Source organism: Pezoporus occidentalis, unplaced genomic scaffold (genome assembly GCF_034315485.1).
Source record: "Pezoporus occidentalis ecotype Australia unplaced genomic scaffold, CSIRO_AGI_Poc_V1 ctg58, whole genome shotgun sequence".
In the NCBI taxonomy this organism is placed as follows: domain Eukaryota; kingdom Metazoa; phylum Chordata; class Aves; order Psittaciformes; family Psittacidae; genus Pezoporus; species Pezoporus occidentalis.
This window is the reverse complement of record NW_026915921.1, coordinates 4299427-4322708: the sequence shown is the minus strand read 5'-3', so window position 1 is coordinate 4322708 and position 23282 is coordinate 4299427. Positions and strand designations below refer to the sequence as shown.

The following is a 23282-nucleotide window of genomic DNA, read 5'->3' as shown; positions in this document are numbered from 1 at the left end:
CCGCGCAGCGCAGCGAGAAACTTCTCAAGCGCCCCGCTCTGCCGGCGCCCGTTCCCGCCGCGCCGGGACGGCTCCGCCACCGCCGCTGCCCCCCGGTGTCGGCCCGTGAGTACCAGACCCACCGCATCCCGCGCCCCGCCGCCGCACGGTGTTTCCGCGCGGGCCAGCAGATGGCGGCGCCGCCCCGGCTGGGCGCAGCCCCGCGCACGCCGCTGCCGCGCTCCGGTTACAGCCCTCCCCCGCGCCCGCCCTCCGCGCGGGGTGTCCCTCCGCCACCTCCCCGCTGTCACTGCCGCTCCGCACAGCCACCATGGCGTGCGGCGGGACACGCGTGTGCGCTGCCGGGGCTGCGCGCCTGCCTCTCCTCATGCTGCTGCTGCTGCTGCTCGGCGCCGCTGCCGCGCCGCGCTCCGCGGATCCCTGCGGCCCCCCGCGCCCCGCCGGAGTGCTGACCCGCGGGGCGCGCAGCCTTCCAGACCCAAGGCTGGGTGGTGGGGCGGTGGCGGCAGGGGACAGCCGCTCCAAGAGAGCATCCTCGGCGGCGGGCCGGGAGCAGGTCTCCCTCATCAGCACCTCCTTCGTGCTGAAAGGGGACGCGTCTCACAACCAGGCGATGGTGCACTGGACGGGAGAGAACAGCAGCGTGAGTGCGAGGGGCGGTGCGGGCGGGCTGGGGGGGTCCCTACTGTGCCGCTGCCCGTACCCCTGCCCCTACCCTGCCCTTACTATTGCTTTGCACCCCCAACTCGCGGGAAGCACCCTGCCTCTGCCGCCTGCGCACCGCCACGCTCGGTGCGGCCGGAGCGCGCTGCTCCCGCCTCCCGACCCGGGGCGAGGGGATCCCCGCGGGCCGCGCTCGGGGCGAGCAGCGTCCGGTGAGGTGCCGGCGGGAGGCGAGGAGCCGCCGGGGTCGGTTCGGCGTCGCTCACCCTCCGTTTGGAAAGTTTGAAAAGTTTGCGGGCGCGCATCTTGCGGAGGGGCCGGGTGCGCGGTGCGCGCCGCGCTGCGAGGAGGAGGACGAGGGGGGCGAGGAGGAAGGCTTGGCTCTGGCGCGGCGAGGCGGTGTCCGTGCGTACCCTCGGGGCTGTGCAGGGAGGAGGGGGGCGAGCTGCGGCGGGGGATCAGCTCCTCCAGCCCCGCGTGAAGTCCCAGGTTAAACTGTCGAGGTTTAGTCGATTCACCTCGATCCGCTCAGCCCCGTGTCATCTCCTCCGCGCCGCGCTCCGCTCCGCAAGCGCCCGGTGGGGAGAAAACCCAACCAACCTCAGGATCAAATAAAGCGCAGCCCCAGACTTGAGGTGGAGGTGAGCGGCAGGAGCGGGCGAGCAGCGCTGCCCGCGGAGTTTCCGCACGGCGCGGACGGTGCGCGGAGGTGGGGCTGGGTCCGGACACTGGGTCCGGAGCAGCAGCAGCGCTGCGAGGCGTTTTACAGCCTCTTCGATGGATGGGAATCGCTCCTGCGAGCAGTGTTACTGCGTTAGAGCATCCGTGGTCACAACTCGCAGTTGAAGCAGCGTGCCTTTATTACTCAATTACCCATTTTAGACAGCAGCGCTCATGGTGAGCACCTATAATCTGTGTATAACCCACTTTCCATATCAACTAGTCTTCATTTCTTAATATATTGAGCCATTACTGGTTGTGTATTTACACAGGCAGTTTCAGGGATTTGCTGCTTCTAATTTAGCCTTCACTGAAACATTATATCATAACAGTGGGTGTCACAGGTAAATCTTACATAGCACCTTGCACGTGCTATGTAACTTCACAGGCAAGAAAATATCGTTATGAAGGCTCAAGATCAACTTTCTCCAGGAGGATTTTAGTGTTTCTGGAACACTCCCGAGTGTTTTTACTGCAGTTCAGCTAAGCTCCGACTCTGCTTGAACTTCGTGAATTTAGCATAAAGTTTACTTAAACTTGGCTCAGTTCAGGGAGCTTGCATTACACTTCTCATATGTATGTGAATGATTGCCCTTTCTCTAGGATCTCCTGGCCTGGCTTCTGCCTGTTTGCTTCGAAGTCGACCCAGACATGGAGCCTCTGAGGCTCTGGTGGTGAGGGTGCAGGGATTCCCTTGATCATGCTGAGTGCTTGCGTTAGTGCTCTTGTATAATCAGGTGTCAGAGTTGGAGTCAGCATCATAAAGCTTGACACTTTCAAAGGCAGTTCTTGATTTGCTCAGGGAGGAAGCATAAGATGATGGGCATTTTCTGTGAAAAGAAAATGTTGCAGACCAGCCGCATCAGCTATTCTGATTTTGTCCTTCCTCCATTTCTCTGCGGTTAGAATGCTGCTGGGTTTTGTGGACAGTGCTTGCAGACTGTTAGGACAACTTCCTCGAAGACTTCAGTACTAAAAAGTTGGCATAAGTTCATTTTTTAACATAAAAGCCAAGTAACAGCTTTCATGCAAAGCACTCAGCACTCCAAAAGGAATATAAGTAGAACCTTGCTAATCCACATTTATGACTAGTGGTCTCTCCTCGCCTCTCTGCAAAGATTTAATAACAGATGCTGCAGTCAGGGCTTGTATTGCTAAAATGTTGTTATTTTTTCACAGTGTGCTACAGTTCACTTAGGAGAATACTAGCAAGCAGTCTGTTCAAAAGCAAAGATAAACAGTGACTGTCAGAATGAATGGAAGTGGTTGCAGTCTTTGCTGCAACTTAGTTCTTTTTTGTTTGCTTAGTTACTATCTGCTACTTCAGTTTTGCAGGGTAATACTCTCATCCTGAATGCCTGCAGACCTTCTTGGAAGTATTTACACGTTCAATGAAAGATACTTCTGCAGAGTTACGTTAAAAGTTAGGTTGCTTCCTCTGCCTGCCATCAGGTGATTACTGTCAAGCAAGACTGGATTTGAACCAGTGACCTGGTAATGAAAGACTCTTTGCTGCCTTACCCCAGATGACAGCAGCCAGTCTTTTGCGCTGGATGTTTTACAGTATGACTGTCAGCATTTTCCTGCACTTTCTTTTCTTGTTAGCTTTGCTCTATTGCATGCTTCCAGAAGAAGAGCTGATTTTAACAAAGGCTTCCAGAGAAAACTGATTTGTAAAGACAGTCTGTGGCATCTTTCTTTTTTTAGAAGGAGTGGAAGAACTACACTAAGCCCAATGGAAGCAGGATGGGCTTAAAGGGTTTGGAGAGAGTTTTGCTGCCTGTATGTATGTGAGATTGAAACAGTTGAAAATAAGTACCTGATCCAAAATTTATTTAAGGTAGTCTTGAGTGTTTCTTTATATAGATATGTATGTATTTGTTTATTTACTTATTTTACTCAGTGTTAATTGTTTGGAGGTAGAAACACTAAGATGCAGTGCTTCTCAAACCTGCCACTTTATGCTGTCTTCTTAAATCTCTGGTAACTCTTGCCTTCCTGTTGAAGGACATGGTTGAGCTGTGAAGTGCTATTCTGTCCCATGCATGCTGCAGGCAAGGGGGGGACTGTCATTCATAACAGTGGGGTTTTGGATCAGGCCCTACAAACCTCAGGAGGCACTAAGCAATCTTAAAGTGTCACCACACACGTTTGGCACCTCGTTGGAGGTACTCAGCACTTTGTAAACCAAGGAGCTAAACTAGTTCCTTTACCCTTTACAGATGGGAGGCTGAAAATTTGACAGTGATGAGCTCCAGATGACCATACATCCTCTTAAACACCTCGCCTAGTAAAATAAATGAAGAAGAAATATGCAGTAGGATTATTCCTTTGAGCTCTGTGATGGAGAGACAAATAACCATAAAAATGGAGAGGGCATCTGCTTCTGTGAGGGATGCTCACCTGCATGAATAGCTCATTGGAAGTACTATCATGGAGTAGTCATATGTGTGGATCAAGGGCAAATAAATTTGAAAGGGGCAGAGGTTAGGCTGAATGGGGCTTAAAAAAATTATTTACATCTTGTAAATACTCCTGTGCCGCAGTAATAGGAGCGTGTGACTTTTTGGTTGCATGAGATGTCTTAAAAGAAATTAAGGAGACTAAATTATATTGATCCTCTCTCCTCCCCTTTCTGTTCTGTACTGACATGTGCTTTATTATCCTCTCATAATGTTTGTGAATTAAGAGAAATAGTGGATTTAATAGCTCATCAGAGTATATGGTCACACTGATTGTAAAGTGAGCTGGAATAACTGGGAAAGATCACAGTAAACTTCCTTTGTCAAGAGGGAGCTCTACAGGGAGGCATGCAAATTGCTTCCTGTTTTGTGTCCTCATTACTTTTATTCTGTACTCTAATAACTATTTATAAATTCCACAAATGATAAGCATGTCCCTGACCTTTCCTAACAGTGGGATGCATAGTTAAAACCATCACTGGCAATGCAAGTCTCGCAAAGCTGGTCCATGTAACATCAGGAGTGTATCTGGTTACTGAACTCCTACAATTAGTATTTCTGCTCTCTGTCCCCTATGCCCACAGAAATCTGTTGTGCACTATTACTTTCAAACAAAGGCTCATGCAAGTGGAACTAATTTCCTTTCCAGTCTTAAAATGTAAACTGCAGACATGACAGGTGGGTGGTGCAGCACACCATTTGCTCTGGGAAGGGCTCGTGATTGACATTTGTGTAACTGATAAATAACATGGAGTTGTGCATCGGAATGTATACAGGTAACGTGCTTAAAGAATAGCCTCTTACTGTGTTAAGCTGAATACGCATGTTCCCAGATTTACTAAAAATACACCACCCTTTCTGATTTGGGGAAGAACAGTCAGTTGATGACAGCTTTTAAAAACCCTACTTTTCTTTAGAAGAGAATTTACAGTCATTCTAGGAGCTTTTTTTTTTTGTGCTAGGTAAACAACTTTCTTTGCAAAACTATATTCTTTTTGATCCTCCTGGAGAATTCCCATTGTGCATTAATACTGGCTGATTTAAAAAACAAAACTCAAAGCCAAAGCAGAACTACGGGGAGGGTGAGACTCGTATTCACAATTGATTTTGATTCATGGGCTGCTCTTCATGCTGTGTGCAGACTGCTAAAGTGTTGTGAACAGGACTTTGGCCAACTAGTTCCAAGTCTGCTGTTTCATGGTGCCAGGATTTCCTTTTTTTGTTTATTGTCAAAATCCTCAGTCCATGCAGGCAGTTACTTGTTCAGTGAGTTGATGTTGTGATCCCTCATAAATGTCTGTCTCTTTGTTATGGAAAATGAACATAAATATGCAGTTTTTTTCCAGGCTTAATATTTAGCGGTACCTTATCAGAGTGGAAGCTTTATTGCACATCTACAGACATTGCTGCGGACAAAAACTTCAGCTGATCCAGTCTTGCCTGTATTTGATATACAGATACTTTGTTTAATTTAAAAAATGTTACTCTTTGTGATACAGTTTCCTGGTCTATGGTTGTAGAGCCGGGTGATCATTAAATGTATTCTTCTGGCACATATTGTATTTAATTGGTTTTCTGTTTTGTTCAGTTTGCAATAAATTGTGCTGAGGGGATCTATAAAAACCATTGACTTCAATATTACTGTAGCAGTATCTGTAATGGTAGATGTAATTATCTGTCCAAACTGGGCAAGAGTCCATTTGTGGTAAAGTTTTGGTGCTATTTTTCTGGAGTAGCCAGACTACTTATGAAACTAAAGGAGGTCAAAACCCCCGATGGCTCAGATCTGTGATGAATGGCAGATATCTTGCAAAGTGAAAGGCAAATTTCCCACAGGGAGTTTGTTTCTCCTTTTGAATTCCTTGAGATGATAGTTTGACAAAAAGCAAACAGAAACCAAACCCAGTAATCATATTGGAGTGGAACAGCAGAATACCACATGGAAAGTGGAGCGATTTAAATCCGATTGAAGTAACTTAGGAGTTTAACATCTTTTTCCCCTTTTTTTATTTCATGATGTAAAGTTTGTACCTTACTTAATTTATTTGCTTCTATCAGCCTCTGTTTCCCCTCTCTTCTAGTCCTACAGCTTGCTTGTCATGTTGCTGCCTGCTGAGCTCTCTCCACATTTCAGCAAGTTCCAGCTGCTAGAGGGAAAGAGAGAGCTCCTCTTCTCATCCCCTAAGTAGACAGTTAAAATTGATACATACTTTAATTAGTGTGTGTTTCAAACATGCTTGAAAGTCTTCCTGCATGCGCAGCCCTCCACACCTGCAGCCATACCTGGTTTTACCTGGTTTGCTGGTTTAACTGGTGTTACCTGGTTTGCTTAGAAGTAAGCTACTGGCAGCCTTAGCTTGAGCAGATACTGCTGTGTCTGCATTGGGAAAAGCTCAGTTGAAATCTAGGAGGGAAATTAAGCAATGAAGATTAAAGACAGACACTGGATTGAAATCCTGTCTCTGATACTGATGATGTGTTACATGCGTATGATAAACCCAATCTGGCTTAATAACAGTCATTAGGTATTTGTTTAGGCTGTTGATTGCAGGTTCACATATCACAGTGGGAACCTAATACATTCTCCCCAAGGTTGACAATGTTAGGAATCTACTGGTAGAGATCTTTGGAGAAAGAAATGAGGGCATCCCTCCTGATTTTATTAAAATTCATTAGACCAGTAGATTCTTTTTTGAAAGAACAGAAGGGGAAAACAATGAGCTTTTCAGAAAAACAGTAATGGTTATGCTAAAATGGGAAGTTCTGTAAGGTATGTACCACTTTATGACTTTAAAGCATGAAACTGCCCAGATTACAGGAGCTTTTATGCCAAGATCTTTGTATGTCCAAATATGCATGTCCATGTCTTGTCAATTAAGACCAAAGGATGTTAGCATAAGGAGAGCTAATCTGCACTGCAGTGCAAGCAGGATCCTTTTCATTTCTGAAAACACAACTTGGATTAAGCAAAAGCTGAAAGTATAGGTTGAAAGCAGTCTGCAGTATATGACTGCTCACCATGGCTCAGGATGAAACTTGATGACCTGCAACATTCCTTCAGCATTTTTATTAGCATAGTCTTACATTCTTTACCAGACATTCTCATCCCCAACCCCCTGCCCCAGTAATAATAATTTTAAACTCTTAACAGATCACCAATGACAAAACCACTTGTGCCTTACTTCATCCATCAGGTCTAAGCTTGGACTTCTGCAGTAGGAAGGAGGTGGAGATGGTCCCTGAATTGATCTCTCCCTAGACAGTCTTAACAGCCATGCTTGAGAAAGCTTGGAAGAGTTGACTTCTGAAAAAACATGTATCTCTCTCTGCATATTGGAGAGGGGTCTAGATGGCTAACTGTGATGGAACACATAATTCAAAGTTATCCCTAACCCAAATACCTGGAGCTTGTTCCTCCTGCAGTTCTTTCCTTCCTTCCTGTAACATGGCTGTTGGAGGTTCAGTAAGACTGTGTTGTGGTGGGTATTGCACAACCCCAATGCAAAAATGCAGATGCAGCTGTAAAGATTTTATAATTACAGTTTTATCTACATACATCCCCACGAAATGGAATTGTATGCTTAAAGGATGTACACTGGCAGAGATTACACAAGGTCTCCATTTCAGTGCAAGGGCTGCTCCAGCAGCTGTTTAAGTATTTTTTTCTTCCTAATGACTGTCGTGGTTTAAACCCAGTCAGGTAATTCGTTCGCTCACTTCCCCCCCTTTTCTTGCCCTCCCCCTGCTCTCGGAGGGACGGAGAGGAGAATCGAAAAGAATGCAACTCCCACGGGTTGAGATAAGAACAGTTTAGTAACTAAGGTATAACACAAATCACTACTGCTACCACCAGTGATAATAATGATAAAGGAAATAACAAGGGAAGAGAATACATCATCTCACCACCAGCCGACCGATAACTCGCCCCCCCCCAGCCCGACCAAGCTCTGACCGATACCTCCTCCAACCCTGCAGACTCCCAGCCCTTCCGGCTAACTCCCAGTTGCATCCTGGGCATGACGTGCTGTGGTATGGAATACCTCTTTGGTCAGTTTGGGTCAGGTGTCCTGTCTCTGCTTCCTCCTGGCTTCCCCTCCTCCCTGGCAGAGCATGAGACTCACAAAGTCCTTGGCCAAACCAAAACATCGCTTGTTATCAGCTCTGTTCCCGAGCTGAAAGTCAAAACATTGCACTGCACCAGCTACCAAGAAGGGGAAAAATGACTGCTACTGCTGAACCCAGGACATTATCCACCCCTTATTCCATACCATTCACGTCATGCTCAGATCCCACATTTTCAATATACCATCACTCTTATCTCAGTGCACTCTTATCTTAGTGCATGGACCAGTCCCTATAAAGCTGCTGAGTCCATCTGGTCCATGATGTCAGGCTCCGTCTCTTGTAACAGTCTTCCAGAGCAGGAGAGACTGTGTGCAGTGTTCACACTCGTGAATAACCTGGGCAATAGTGTCCATTGCTAAGTCCACCCCTCGATCATGAGTCCATCTCTGTGTTGCATCTCTGCTCTGATGGCCTGAAGTGCATTGGGCCCACCAGGCTCAAAATAATTCACTGTCCCCTTCAGCAGTTTCTGCAGCTTGTTGCTGGGGACTCCATACAGCTGCCTTCCATCTCCGATGCTTCCAAAGCACTGGAGGGGCCCAGTGGACTAGATACTTGCCCATACTGTCCCACACACCCTGCCACTCCTGGCTGTCCAGCCTTGGGGAAAACCTCTTGGTCCCCCCATATCCTCGTCTAACCCCAGACAAGACCCAAACCTGACTCTGCTTAACTTTTGAGATCAGACAAAATGGTTGTGGGTAGAACACAGTCTGTGTGTGTGCCAACATGCTGATCCCCATCACAATCAGCAGGCAGGTCCCAAGGATACCCAAAGGCCATTCAAAACCTTCAGAACTCTCAGTTGATGCTGCTGTACTTGTCACTGGGGCTGGTGTAGCTGCTGTACTTGTCACTGGGGCTGGTGTAGCCGCTGTGCTTGCCGGCTCTCCCACCTCCAGCTTCTCTTTTCCTGAGTCCAGCTCTTCCTCCTCTGCCTTGCTGGGAAATGCTGCGTGGTCTCCTGCATCCTCCTGGGGCTCGGCGGGCGGCTTCCGGGAAATGCTCTCGGCCGTCGCGGGGCTCGGCTCCTCCGCGGGGCTCGGCTCGGCCGCGGGGCTCGGCTCCTCCGCGGGGCTCGGCTCTTCCGCGGGGCTGGGCTCCTCCGCGGGGCTCGGCTCTTCCGCGGGGCTCGGCTCCTCCGCCGCCTTCTCCCGCTGCTCGGCAGCCCCTTCCTTCCGCTCCTCGACCGCCCCGACCTCCTCCACCCGCAGCCGTCCCCTCGCGGCCTCCGGCCCCGCTCCCGCCGCCGCTTGGTCCCCGGGGCCGCTCTCCCGGGCCGCTTCAGCAGCCGCCGGCTCCCGGGGCCGCTCCCCCGCGGCTCCCCGCAGCCTCACGAAGATGGAGAGCAGGGTGAGGGCCAGGACGGTGAAGAGCAGCCGGACGGCCAGGTACAAGTCCACGGCCACGTCCGTCCCGCCCTGCTGCTGGAGCCCACCCGTGTTACAAGCCATTGCCATAAAGCACAGTGAGACAAGAACCTTAGCCCAAGCCCCATACTTGATAAACACTATCACAGCAAATACCGGCTCTACGTAAGTTACAACATTCTGAAGCTGTGAGATCAAGTGAAACAACTCTGAGAGCCAATAAATCAGCATTGTGACGAGTGACTATTAATCCAGTCAAATCTGTCGTTATCTCAACCCTTCGTGCCCCACGTTGGGCGCCAAAAAGAACTGTCGTGGTTTAAACCCAGTCAGGTAATTCGTTCGCTCACTTCCCCCCCCGTTCTTGCCCTCCCCCTGCTCTCGGAGGGACGGAGAGGAGAATCGAAAAGAATGCAACTCCCACGGGTTGAGATAAGAACAGTTTAGTAACTAAGGTATAACACAAATCACTACTGCTACCACCAGTAATAATAATGATAAAGGAAATAACAAGGGAAGAGAATACATCATCTCACCACCAGCCGACCGATAACTCGCCCCCCCCAGCCCGACCAAGCTCTGACCGATACCTCCTCCAACCCTGCAGACTCCCAGCCCTTCCGGCTAACTCCCAGTTGCATCCTGGGCATGACGTGCTGTGGTATGGAATACCTCTTTGGTCAGTTTGGGTCAGGTGTCCTGTCTCTGCTTCCTCCTGGCTTCCCCTCCTCCCTGGCAGAGCATGAGACTCACAAAGTCCTTGGCCAAACCAAAACATCGCTTGTTATCAGCTCTGTTCCCGAGCTGAAAGTCAAAACATTGCACTGCACCAGCTACCAAGAAGGGGAAAAATGACTGCTACTGCTGAACCCAGGACAATGACTTAGAATATTCATACATAAGCAGTCATGGAGGCAGAGCCTGAAATTTCCCCTCTGACTTGAGAGTTAATCAGGAGCTTAGAAACATGCCCCCTCTTCATGGATGTGTGTATGTAGGTATGTTTTTCTCTCTCTTTTGTCCAAACCAGTAGATCTGCAATGTGCCAAGAAAAAATGGAACAGTTTTAGCAGTAAGTGTTGTGAGTCTCTGCTCTGGCAGGAGGTGTGTGTATATCCACTCTCCCTTGCAGGAGGGGCAACGACACCCTTCTGTGGGGTGAGCCCTCTGGCCCCAGTGCTGTTGTGCAGAGGTGAGGACGGCAGTGTTACCTCCTGCAGGAAGCTGTGTTTCAAAGGAGTTGCCACTGCGCGCTCTGAAATGCTCAATGTCATACGTGTGTGCTGGCACATCTGCTTTGGTAAGGTGAGTGGAGAAGTGCTGTGCTTATGAATCCTATTGGATTTCTTCAACCCTGGGTGAGGCTATTGAGGAAAGAGAGATGCTGACTTGCTGCTGTCTTGCAGGACTGAGAGTGTGTGAACCTCAGCAGAGCTGGTACTCGCGCAGCCCTGTCACTGTGTCTGTGAGCTCTAGAGCAGTGCTGCAGTATTCATGGTGATACCTAAGGGAAATACGAGGTTTGGCCAGAGGTAGAGTGTGAGGTTCCAAATGAACAGCTGTTGGGTTAAATTGAAGCTGAATAGGAGTACCAAGGAACTTTGCCAGTTACCTTGCCACTATCCTCTGAAATAGCACGTGCACTGCATAGATGATTTTGTGCCTCAGTTTCCTACCTGCAGTAATAATAATGGTACTTCCCTATGTCTTAGGATTGCTGTTGCTCTAAGTAAGCTGTGCACTTCAATATAAAAGTAATGCTTAACACCGTAACACCTAAAAGAGGCAGGACCATAGAAAATCACATGTATGGTTTCTTTGTTCCTTTGACTGCTTCACAGTACAGTCTAGGGATTAGAAGAGAAAAGGCTTTCACAGGTCATGCAAACTTATCTGCTTGTTCTGATGTTTGTTTTGATCAAGGCTCCTTTTAATGTGTAGTCCAGTTTAATTTAAATGCCTACACTCTGGCACTTCAAGATCTTTGAATAGACTTAAGATTATGTGACTAAAAGTATTCTCAGTGAAACTTAACCTGTATTTAACATGAGTTTTTCTGTCCTTATTTACCAGTATAGTGAAATAACTGTGCTTCTGTCTCGGTGCTTGTACCCTTCCTACTCTTGCAGGCTAATAATAATTCCTCTGAATAACATTTATTTTGGCCTTTAAAATTATGTTATTTTATATCGCTCTTATTCTAGCTCTTTAATTGCACCATCTGCATAGGACAGTACCTACATATAATAGTACATACCTACCGTGTATTTGACTGGTACTTTGTTAGAAATGTACATACACACAAAGGTTATTGTTCATTTCTGGCTTTCCTCTAATCTCTCTAATGTCATCATGATTATCTGTGCTTTCTAAAAAGAAAACCACAGAACAGTAAATATTTTTTAAGTCATAAAAACACTTAAATAATCCCGTCATTAGCAAAACAGCTCATTTCTGTGGTTTCTGTGCAATAATAAGTTTTTCTACTAGATAAAGGAGATGCATTTAATATTTAAGTTTTTGGTTTTTTTTACCTTTTTTTTTCTGAACTTTGGTACTTCCATGGTCTTGGAAGCTCACAGGAGTTATGATAACTGCATGAAGTGTCATAGAAGCGTATTTCCAAGCACCAGCTACTGCTATGTGTCCTTATTCCTACAGAGCAGTAGCTCTATGTTCCCTGGCCAGTGTGTTCAGTTCTAGGAGACGGCAAGCTGCACTCTGTGGAAACACATTTTAATCACTGTTACTGCCTCTTCTCTGCTCCCTAGACTGGCAGTGCCACAGGGTGAGAGCAGTCTTCCCCCCACATATATATGGGCAAGGTGTGTACAGGGGCTGTGCTTTGAGTTGCTGGCATGAGGTGCTTGTGTAATGCCAATAAATAATCATGACGGCTGAGGATTGAGTTGTTCCACCTGTGAACTCTAGCAGTGTGCAGCATGCCCCCCCTAACTGAGCTAACAGCAAGGAAAAGTTGCTTTTCTCAGGTATTGAAGAACAGCCTGTTCATGGTTAATGCATTCCCATGCTTGCCTCCACCAGCAATTGTCACTGCAAGACAGATGCCGAAGGGGAGGCAGCTGGAGGGTGAGAGGAATACGTTGGAATCACTCTTTGAGCTTTGGGCAGTGTTTCACAGTGTTAAATGTGACCGATTCTGAAGAAATAGTTGTTTCTTCATTGAAAACACAGTTGTATCAGGGGATGGTAGATTGCTGTAAAATCCTCCCGGGTCTAAATACAATAAGAGATTTTTCCTGTGTTTGCTAGCAGAAAATATACCTTGTAACTTGCTCTTTCCAGAGGATTAGAACCACCTGTGAGTCTAAGGTGTCTGAATCTGCAGCAGGACTGGTTAAACCTTGCCATTTCTGGAAAGCAGAATATTCCTTTTTTGGTCCTTCTTTTATGCTCCTAGGTATTGTGTTGGGTGTTCAGTGTAAGTAGGCATCAGTGTGTAAGAGTATAACCCTGAGGGAGCTTGTGAAGCTGTTTGTAGGGGCAGCTCATTTTTGTGCATGCTTTTTGAGGGGCTCCATGGAGGAGGCATAAACCCAGAAATAAACCATACAAAAGCAACATGTGCCAGTGTGCACAGAGATCTTTGCCAGTCAGTTACCACCACTGGCAATGGGCACCCATCGGGATGTAGTGCACATACACAGTGCTCCAATATTCAGCTTATTACAGAGATCATGAGATGAACTCCATAGAAATCTGTAGCAGCAAATGCCTGGAGATGTTCAGGGACCTGACTGGTAATGCTGGAGACCACATGCAGTTGGATGGCGTAGAAACACTGGTGCTCTTTTGCCCAACTTACCTCAACCTTCTGAGATCTGCCCAGTGGGAAAGGAAATCAAAATCCACTGACTGGGATTTTGGTATGTGTTTCTGTATTTGAATTTACAGGCTTTAATCTCAATGATTATTAACTAAACAAACCCCAGTATCTTACTTCATGGTAGGTTGATATTAATATACTCGTGTCTCTAAGTTCCCAGTGCTCTTTCTGAACACTTTATGGGGCCCTGTTGAGACTAGTAAGGGTTCACATTAGATTTGGCTGCTACATACTGGTTTGTGGGTACGCTATGTGAACATCATTCCTTCAGGCCTCTCTCATTTTAGTTTTGTAAACCACACAAGTTTAATTGATATGTATAGGACTTTGGAGTCTTGAGTATTGTAGTGTTTCATGTGGTTAGAGCATAGAAGCAAGCAGGCATATGAACTAAAAAGCTTTTCCAGGCTCAGATACCCCACAAAGGCAGTAGGACTTCATCAGAACTGCAGCTTTTGATTTAGAGGGCCATTTCTTATTTTGCTAATTTGTTTGGCTTTTAATCAGTGGTTTCCTCTGCTTCCCAACCACATAATGGCAAGCATGTCAAAAGGTCTCAGCTGCCTTTAGAGCAGTCGTGAAACGTGTTCTTTACCCTGAGTGAGTACAAACTGAACAGCAACGATGCAAACCATCTGTGTTGGGAGTATGGTGGCTTCAGAGTGCGTGCTGTGTCCTGAGCACTGCTGACAGACTGTGGAGGACTGACAGTGAACTTGGTGGTGCTGGTCCTAGGGGGTACAGAATTGTAAAGCTGTTACTGTTGGTAGTTCTGAGCTTTTCTTTCCCCGTGGCTGGGAGAGGCCAATGGTGTCAGAGTCAGCTGAGACCTGATCTTGTTCTTTTGAAGTTTCCTGCCTTCATAGGAAAACCAAATATGAAATAATCCAGAGTAATTTTTTCCTCTCTTGTATGTGACATAGACCAAGGTACTGCTGAGCACGTGGAGGAGGGAGGAACATGTGTGGATGAAGCAAATGGGCACATTTTTTTTGGAGCGAGCAGCCCTCTCTCAATGTTTTAATTTTCTCTTGGTCACAGATATTATTAAACTCTGTCTAAAAGCACTGTAAAGAAGAGAAGCAAGAAAGTATGGTGTGCATCAACTAGACAGCATTTTTGTAGCTCCGTGAAACCCACTTTGTGATTTGGTTCCCACCAGCTTCTGCAAAGGAAGATACAGAAGGGATGCATTCCCCTGCATATAGGCTTAATCGGGCACCTCTGCTTAAAACCTGTAAGATGCAGCTCAGCGAACACGTTTTCAGTTCATAATGAAATACATATGTTCATCTTCATGCGGCATCTCTCAAAGGCTACTGTGCAGAGCACTGAGGGCCACTAACAAGATCTCCTTTTCCTTCCTCTTCCAACAGCTTTAAAACAGATGCTTTTTTATAAAGTGAGCTACATTTAGAAGGCTTTAAACCCTAGTATTCATTTTAATAATCTCATTGCTCCTGAAGAGCTCTTAAGAGACAGAGTTGTTTAAATTCATTGTATATGCACCTTGTGCCCTGTGTTCCATTTCTTTGTTTAAAAAACCCTTGGGGGAGATGGTTGATACCAGGCTACCATATTTAATCAGTGTGAGAGCTAGGTTGCTGGCTGGTAAATTATCACTATAAAATATTTAGTTTAGCTAACTGTAGAAAAGCCGCTTCTTAAACTGCCATGAAGTGGCACAACTTAAGAACTGAATGAAAGGCAAGCTTCTTTGTCAGCGGGTGGACTTGGTTTGGCTTGATCAGTCTGCAAGCACGCAGGAATGTTTGAGCTGCTTTTGTGTGTGCTACTGAGGCAAGAGATGTTTTATGAACACTGGAGCTACATGAAAAGAAGACCCTCCACTTCCTGTTCAAATCAATGTCCATATTATTTTGAGGGATTACATCTTGGCTCTAATGTTTGTAACTGCAAAGAGGCTGTTCCTGAAGATGGGAATGTAAGGCTAGAGAAGGATATAATCTTTGTCTTGTCTGCAGAAACTGCTGGCAAGCCTGGTTATTGCATTGCTGTATCTTGTGAAGTGTATTGAGGCTCCCTGAGGGAGCAGGGCTCAGTCCAGCGTGATGTTTCACAGGGGTTGGTAGCTCAGAAGTCAGGCCATTGAGATGAGAGCACTGAAATTCACTTTTAGACATAGTCTGTGTGCCAGGAAATAATATAAAGAGTTCATAGTCTTTGATCCACAGTCTGTTGTATGTGGATGGTTTGCACAAAATATGCAAGCTTTTTTTTTTTTTTTTTGTAGCAACTAGATAGACTTGTATTTATTAAGTGAACCTGATTGTCACAGTCACCATCACTCAGTGAGAAACTCTGCTCCCCTTTGGGCAACTTCTGTGTCTGTCCTTTGTTTCTGTTACTTTTCTGTCTGCCTTTTTTGTATGTCTCGTTCCTCCTTTCTTTTCTCTGTCTCTGTGTGCCTCCTTTGTTATTCTCTCTTCATTTCCTTCTCTGTATTAAATCACCTTTCTCACCCCTGAGGGCTTAAATAGCATCATCTTCCCGCTTCCATCTGGAAAAAAAGATCTTCAAAGACATAGTTAGTAATGACACAGACTTGTCATCAGTTTGGGAGTTGCTGCTCCACTGAATATAGATGTTCACACTTGGTCATGTGTTGTCTGCAGGCTTGGATAGACAGGGCAGCATTGCTGAAGGAAACCCTGTCCTTACAGCAGTAGCTATAGCTTTAGAGGACAGCAGTAGCAGATGATTAAAAAAGAACATTGCCCCCAGAATACAAGATCTCAATTGAAACTGGCCTGGGAGCAGTGTACTTCACCTCATGCCCCCATCCTAAAGCTCTGAAGTGATCTCTTAAATTTACCCAGGGTTAGTTTTGGACTGCCTACATGAAGTGAAGTACACTGATTTTGTGTCAGGCCCCACAGGTGAGTTTAAATGATCATAAATAGAAATGGAAGACTCAAAAACCCATTTCCAGTCATCCAGTTCTGTAATCTCGGCATGCTATCTAATAAGAATTTGTATACTGCCCATCACTGGAATGACTCTGCTCCTCATCCAGGTTTAATTGAAAAATAATCTATTCAGTGTTAGATTTAATGCATAAAAGAGGTATTGTGAGGAAAACACAACTTCTGAAATGTCTGTTACCATGGATTTTATTGTCTGGATTGAGTTCAAATATTAGTGCATGTCATTCTGATATTTGGGTGATGTCATTCTGGTATGTCACTTTGCCAAGTATGCCTCAGTATTACTATTTGCAACCTATAGGCAATTAATTCTTTTTTCCTTTAAATGAAATGAAATATTTACAAGCTGTTACTTATTGCAGGAATCTAAATGAACGAAGCTTCTTTTGAAAACAAACACAAGCTGAGGAAAGCAAAGACAGCAAACGAGTGGGAAGCTGTCACACAAGGGACCCTTTGCAGCTCTGTGGCTTTAGCTGAGCCTTGAAAACATGGGAGTCAAAAGCAGGAAAGTGCTAAGGTCCTGGTTTCTGGCATAGGTTGTTGCTTGTGCACTTGCTGTGCAGTCACTACAGTTCATGGACTGAAAGATGATGAACAGGTTTAAAGTGCTTTTATCTAACATGAAATTGATACTGTCTTACGGGAATGGCTTCTAAGAGGGACATAAAGAATGTCTGTGCCAGGCTAGACCCGTGGATGTCTAGGGAAAAGCATCAGACTCAGATGAATCTTTTGTGATCCTTCCTCAGACAGCTTTTCCGGCCGGCAGCAATTTATGGCTCAGGGGTAACTGTAAAAGCTTTTCAGGTGCAAGAAACATACCTTGTTTATAAACGTGAAAATGAGAGGGAAGAGGAGCTTACAAACTTCAGTACAGCAGCTAGCCAAAATTGCTAGTACTGAATTCCTATCGGTTACATCATCCTTTCCCCAAACCTAAATTCTGGGGTATGTTCTCTGAGTGAGTTAAATTTTGTGGATCTGTAGCTACAGTTTAGAGTTTCAAAGCCATTTCTTAGTATATTGATTGTAGTAGTATTTCAATTCCAGCAAATTACATTAAATAACCAGCAGACCTATCAACACATTATTTAAAGAGCACTTGTTTCTACTGTAAGTTTCTCACCAGTTTGGGAAGTTTAAAGGGTATCATCTCTTGAGTGAAGGTTGTTTCTAGAAAGATGCATGGCAAAAGTAGTGTTTAGGTCTCTTTTTGTTTATGTGGAATGTATTAAAGCATCTTTTTAGGAGTGTTGGATGATGCTAATATCATATGGAAAAAGTAATAAGAATCCTGAATGTCTTTCTTGGTTACGTAAAGCTGAATAAATGTTCATTAAATGGACAGCCTCATCTGAGCCAGGATTAGTTTTGAATTCAAGCCATTATTCTCTTGGTGCATAACCAAAATATTAGATGTTCTTATCAACAAGTTAGTTTCATTTTTAATTTATGGAAGTTTACCTGCGACTATTCAAATGCCTCACCCTTTCCAAGTGTTAAAAAATGCCTTTGATGTCTCAGCATTTGACTTTAAACCAGCTGATCTTCTGGTGAGCTGTATAATAAAGTTGTTCTGATACATACAAGAAATTCTGCTTGTTTGTTCCAAGTTTGCATGGCATCATTAAACCAGGCTTTTCTTCAGTAAAAACTGGTGATTCTGTCAAAGCAAAAAACAATCCTTATCTCTTGAGTTACTTTGAGGCCAATTACTAAAGAGGCATGACCAAGTTTCTTAGATTTTAAGAATTGCTGAAGGTGAATTTTGGAAGTCTTGCTAATTCTTATGTACTCATTTATTTACTTATTTAATTACTCAGTTATTTACTTATTTAAATAGTTATTTACTTATGTTGCTCAGTTCACACTTCTTAAATAAAGATTTCTAATGCTCTTTTAATTTTTAGTATTGTATTGAAGGATATCAGTAAAAAGGTTCTGTTATAGTAAACTGTCTATAGGCTCCATGGGAATCTGTGCTGTGATCAGATTTCTTAGCTAGAGTAAAGCAGCACCATTTCACTGACTTAAATTTCACCCATTTTAGGATTCTTAGCATTGATTTGTCTCACAGTTAGTGGAACATTCACAGTAATAGAAAAGAAGAGGTGCAGGAACCTATAAAACGAGGAAAAGTAAACAGAAACAGGCAATATCACAGGAATGATATTTCAAATGTTGAATTCCATACTGTTCTTTCTTGCTCTTTTTCCTCCCTAAACATTCTATATTATTGAGCTTATCTAGAAAAAACAAGCTATTTAGCTTGAGCAGAGGTTTGTTGGCTTTTGCCTTCCTTTGTCTGTTTACTCTTTCTTAGTCCTCTACCTTCCTTTCTACAACTTGGTTAATTTAATCTTTCTAGCTGCTGCACTGGTTTGTTCAGTATCACTAGGGTCGGCATGATACATGTGAAAGGCAAATCAGCTGAAAGAAACTAATATCCCGATCAACTTACCATTGCTGCAGATAGTGAGAAACCAGCTGGCAGTGGAGTGAATTGATTTCTGCATCAGTCTCCTTGCACAGGCAATCAATTCAGCATTGAGAAACAAGATCTGAGTCCTCATCACTTTTCTGTTGTAGAAGGCTCCCTATATCGGAGTCTCGTTCTTCTGAATTCACTGATGCACTCTGCTATCACTTAGCTATGAGGGCAGTGGCACTTCATACAGTGTTACTGAACACAAAGCCTGTGAGGGGCAACAGCAGGCTTCAGTGTGTTTTGGATCAGGTCCTTGGGCTAATGCTGCAACCACACTAGTTACCATATTATGAAAGGTACTTAAGCCCCAGAGTATTAGGATCTCTCATGTCTTGTTGCTAGCAGTGTGAGGTACATTCTTGTAACAAAGCAGGACTACCTCTATTTGTAGTTTTTTAGTATACCTAAAACTGGTATAAAACTGGTTTTCTAGTTTCTGAACGATGTGCATGCTGATAATTCTGAGGAATGACACAGTTTCAGCAGACATCATTATTGCATCCACGTGGGTTAAAAAACCATGGTGCTTTCCTTCTGCTGCCTCATTTTTTTTTGGAGAAAGAACTGTAGTGCAGCAAAGCGGGTCTGCTCTGTAATAAAAATGTTCAGGGCGCTATACTGTATAACTTAGGTAATGGCTTAAATAGTCAAGTTAAGGAGAAAATAATTAGAAGGCTAATTTGGATTCACCCTTCCCTATTACCACTTATAATAAGTTGACTGTAGAGTTCTGTTACAGCTTCATTTAGCTTGACTGTTGCAATGCCCTAACTCCTTGTGTGTCAGACTGTTCTTGTTTGGGTATGAAGCAAGGCTTTTGTGCTGCTGGATCAGAGCATGGAGCACTTATGGCTTTTCCAATACCATAGAACCAGGAGCAAATAAGCTGACATGGGCTTACACAGGGAACAGACCTGCTCTGCTTTGGTCCCAAAGGTGACCTTGTTTTTTTTGCATTACACGGTCCCAATATTTGTATATGGTATCACTGAGGCTAACAAAAGGTTGTCGTAGGGCAACGTTTATGTCAGAAATTGTGACATTTACTTGTTGATGGGACAATATAATGTCAGCATGTCATGGTGCAAATGTCCCGATTTTGTGATGCGACAAATTGTCCTGAAGGATAGACTTTTTGAGAGGCCTTAATGGATGTTGGAAAAATGAATAGGTTTAGACTGATTTTATTTGTGTCATAGTGAGGAACAATCTGATGTTTAGAAAGCAAAGCTTGCAGCAATTTGTATCACTTTTCATTCTTGAAGGGTCTTTGCTAATGTCACAAACTTTAATCATTATATACATGATGCTCCCTTAGCAGGCAAATTTGTTGACTCATCATGCTTCAAGGCTGCTCAGGAGATGACAATTCGTCAGTAGCTACTGTGTTTCATTGAACCATTCTCCGTTTGTAGCAGACTGGATTTTCCTATTTTATCCACAAAATAGAAGGAGAATTTGGAAAGTTTCCAGTCTGTCAAAGCATAAGTGCAATAGGAAGTAAGATAATTTGGTTTGTATTTGTTCTGTCCTTCATTCAAACCTTGTTAGAGGCAATTGTAAAGCATACTGAGCAGCGCTGCTTACACCTTATCTACAAGACAAATTCGGCTGGAATGGTTGAACTTTGTTAACACAACAACCCAACCAGGAGTATATTTGGTATTGCAGTGTATTCCTGGGCAGATCCCTGTGTATGCCTGAGACAGACCATAGGAAATTGAAGGAAAGGATGTTCAGTAGTTTACAGAAGACATTTAAATAAAATTGAGACATGTAACTTGCACTGTAATTGGAGCCTCTGAGAATGTTGATTGAGTTTCTTAAATATGAAGGAAATATTCTGACGAGAACTGAAGGCTGCAGCTTTATCTGTGGAAACAGTGGATTTCTGCTTCTGTAGACATAGATTGAATGGAAAACTTATTTGACCCAAAATAGCCAAAGGGATATTCTATACCATAGAATGTCATCCTCAGTATATAAACTGGGGGGAATTAGCTGGAAGGGGCCAATCGCTGCTCAGGGATGGGATAGACGTCAGTCAGTGGGTTGTGAGCAATTATATTGCTCATCACTGCTGTTTACTGGGGGGCAGGGTTTATGCCTTTATCTCTTTCCATTATCATCATCATCATAATTATTATTATTACTACTATTATTATTTTAATTTTATTTCAATTATTAAACTGTGCTTATCTCAACCCATAGGTTTTTACATTTTTCCAGTTTTCCTCCCCACCCCACTTCAGAGGGGGTAGTGAGTGAGCAACTGAGTGGTACTTGGTTGCCAGCTGGGGTTAAACCACAGCACCAAACATAGAAGAATTAAATCATAGATGTGCTCTTCAGGTGAGGTTTCTGGATTTAATGATGAAATTTGGTCTAAGACAGGCCTAGTCATACTTCAGGGTGGCTGTGGCATGCAGGCTTATTATGACAAACATAGGTCAGAAAGCAATGTGTAATAGCACTAGCGGGCAGTGTCCTGCCCTCTCTTCCTGAAGAGCTGTGTGCTCCTTCTAAGCTGCACTTCAGATGAGTGATTTTGTATGGAACTGCTTGCCACTGGATTTGGAAGAAGGTCTGATGAAATTTGTGGTTTCTATGTCTGTATGTTCTGTTTGTGTTCGCACAGAAAAGCAGTTCTGTGTATGTGAAAATATATACGCAGGTGGTTTCAGGCACTTACTCTATCTGTAGAATTTGTAGATTAAAGGCAGAAGTTTGAGTTGCTCTTTGAAAACACAGATAGATATAAATAAAATATAGTGTGTTCTCTCAGAATATTTTCTAAGTGAGGCCAGGATGGGCAGTCCTGGACAACTCGTCCCCAGGAGCCAGGGGAAGCCGGTCCACTTAGATCAGCTTTAACTATGGCGCTACTGTCAGAGAGCTGTGCTCATCCACACTTTTCTTACTATGCTTGGCCAAAATTGAGCTAATGCTCTGTGATTACACCAGGCTGTAATTTGCTGCTAAGGAAGAGAAACTGGATAAAGAAAACCCATAGTGTTTGGTGGAAATGAAGAGTATTGAACAAACTTTGAACAGGTTTCTAATCAAGATATTTTGACATGAGATACTTTTTTAAAACCATTTGGTCTGGAACTGATCCAAAGCAAATCTTTCTCCTGAGAATATTCCTAAAGTAGAAACAGGGTAAGCCTCCGTTTCCATAGTTTCTGTATCAGTTCAGATTTAAGGTGAGCTGTGATTTCTCTACAGAGAACAGTCAGTGGTTGCAACGTGACATGGTTCTTGCAGAAATGGGAAGCGAGGTGGGTCCTGTTGTTTTTGCATCTCTTGGGCTTCAGGAGAACCACTTTTGGTCTGCAGGGCTGCCAGAGGCGTTCCGTTCAACCTTGAGCAGGTAACTTGAATCTTTCTATATCTAAATGTCACATCCGGAAGTCTCGTTCCACCTCTTTGGTTATAAGGGCAACATCAAAGATCAGGAAGTGTTTGGATACTTTGAAAATTTGTGTGATCGTGTTACCATAGGTAAACAGAAGGGAAAAGAGAGGCAAGCTACACAGGAAAGTTATTTTTCTGATGTTAGTCTGATATAAGAGAATCTCATTTTACAGCCCCTTGTCCAGAGCTTTCATGTGGCTTTTCATCCTACGTGATACTGCTCTTTAAAGGGTGTCCTGTAAAAACAGTAGAGCATGATGACTTTTCATTTACATATATTGAACCTTGCATTAGTGACATATACTTCTTAGCAAGCCACTTTTTATTTTGATACATGTTATTTTCTTTCATAATAGCATCTAATTAGAAAATCATTGGGAAATTTCACCTTCCTTAAAGAATGTTTGGGATTTTAAAAGTTCATTTTCTCAACCATGTATTTTTTTAATTGTAATTTGATAAGAGTTATAAATTTCTTAGAACCATTGCTTACATAATAATTTGAAATGTGTCTGGCATTAGTTCTTTAAAAACAATCTGGATGTTCTCTGATCTGGACCTACAGAGCCATAAAATATATATGGTGCTGTATTAAGTTTTATAATGCTCATTACTTCAATGTTGTACCTGTTGAGTAGAGAATCACTGAAGCAGATGAAGAGTATTGCTCTTTGAGCAGCAGAAATATTAGGAGTGCTTTTAGATGGCCTCTTCCAGATAGGAGTTTCACTGCAGGGTTCAGCAAAGAAATAATTAGTATTTAAACTGTTTGTGAAGGGGTATGACTGATCCTCCAGAGCCCAAGAATTACAAATCAGTGGAGTGCTGCAGAATTTTTCTTTGGGCTAAAAGAATTGCCATATGAGGTGTATAGGATATAATAAGAGATATCCATGGTCTAGCAAAGTGAGCTTAAAACTTGATGTAGTAGGAGGCTGTTTCACATGACTGTCATTGTAATTTGGGGCAATGCTCTTTGTTGCTGTTACAGTTGTTAGAGCTGTATTAGCAACATAATCTGTGTGTCTATAAAATTAACGGTGCCTTCATATTTAGTTACTTTCAGGGTCAACTGCTAAGCTACTTAAACAACAGATTTACCCTACCTGCTTTGTAATCACTGTAATTGGTACTCTGGAAGGCTGGGGATCTCCATCTGTGTTGTACAACATCAACCAATAATGAGCTCCAAAAGGTTAAATATTTAGGTAGTGCTAGCTAACCTTCTGCTTATAGCCT

At 44.0% G+C, this 23282-nt stretch overlaps 1 protein-coding gene across 6 annotated transcripts in view; it reads left to right on the top strand.

Moving 5' to 3' along the window:
• The first annotated feature begins 288 nt into the window (after nucleotides 1-288).
• The window catches only part of SORCS2 (sortilin related VPS10 domain containing receptor 2), a 548057-nt gene continuing 525063 nt past the window's right edge, over nucleotides 289-23282 (top strand). For all 6 annotated transcript variants that reach the window (XM_062638797.1, XM_062638795.1, XM_062638796.1 and 3 more), the window contains exon 1: nucleotides 289-643. In XM_062638797.1, the coding sequence (XP_062494781.1) occupies nucleotides 311-643 (333 nt within the window). In that variant the 5' untranslated portion in view covers nucleotides 289-310. The remainder of the gene's footprint in view (nucleotides 644-23282) is intronic.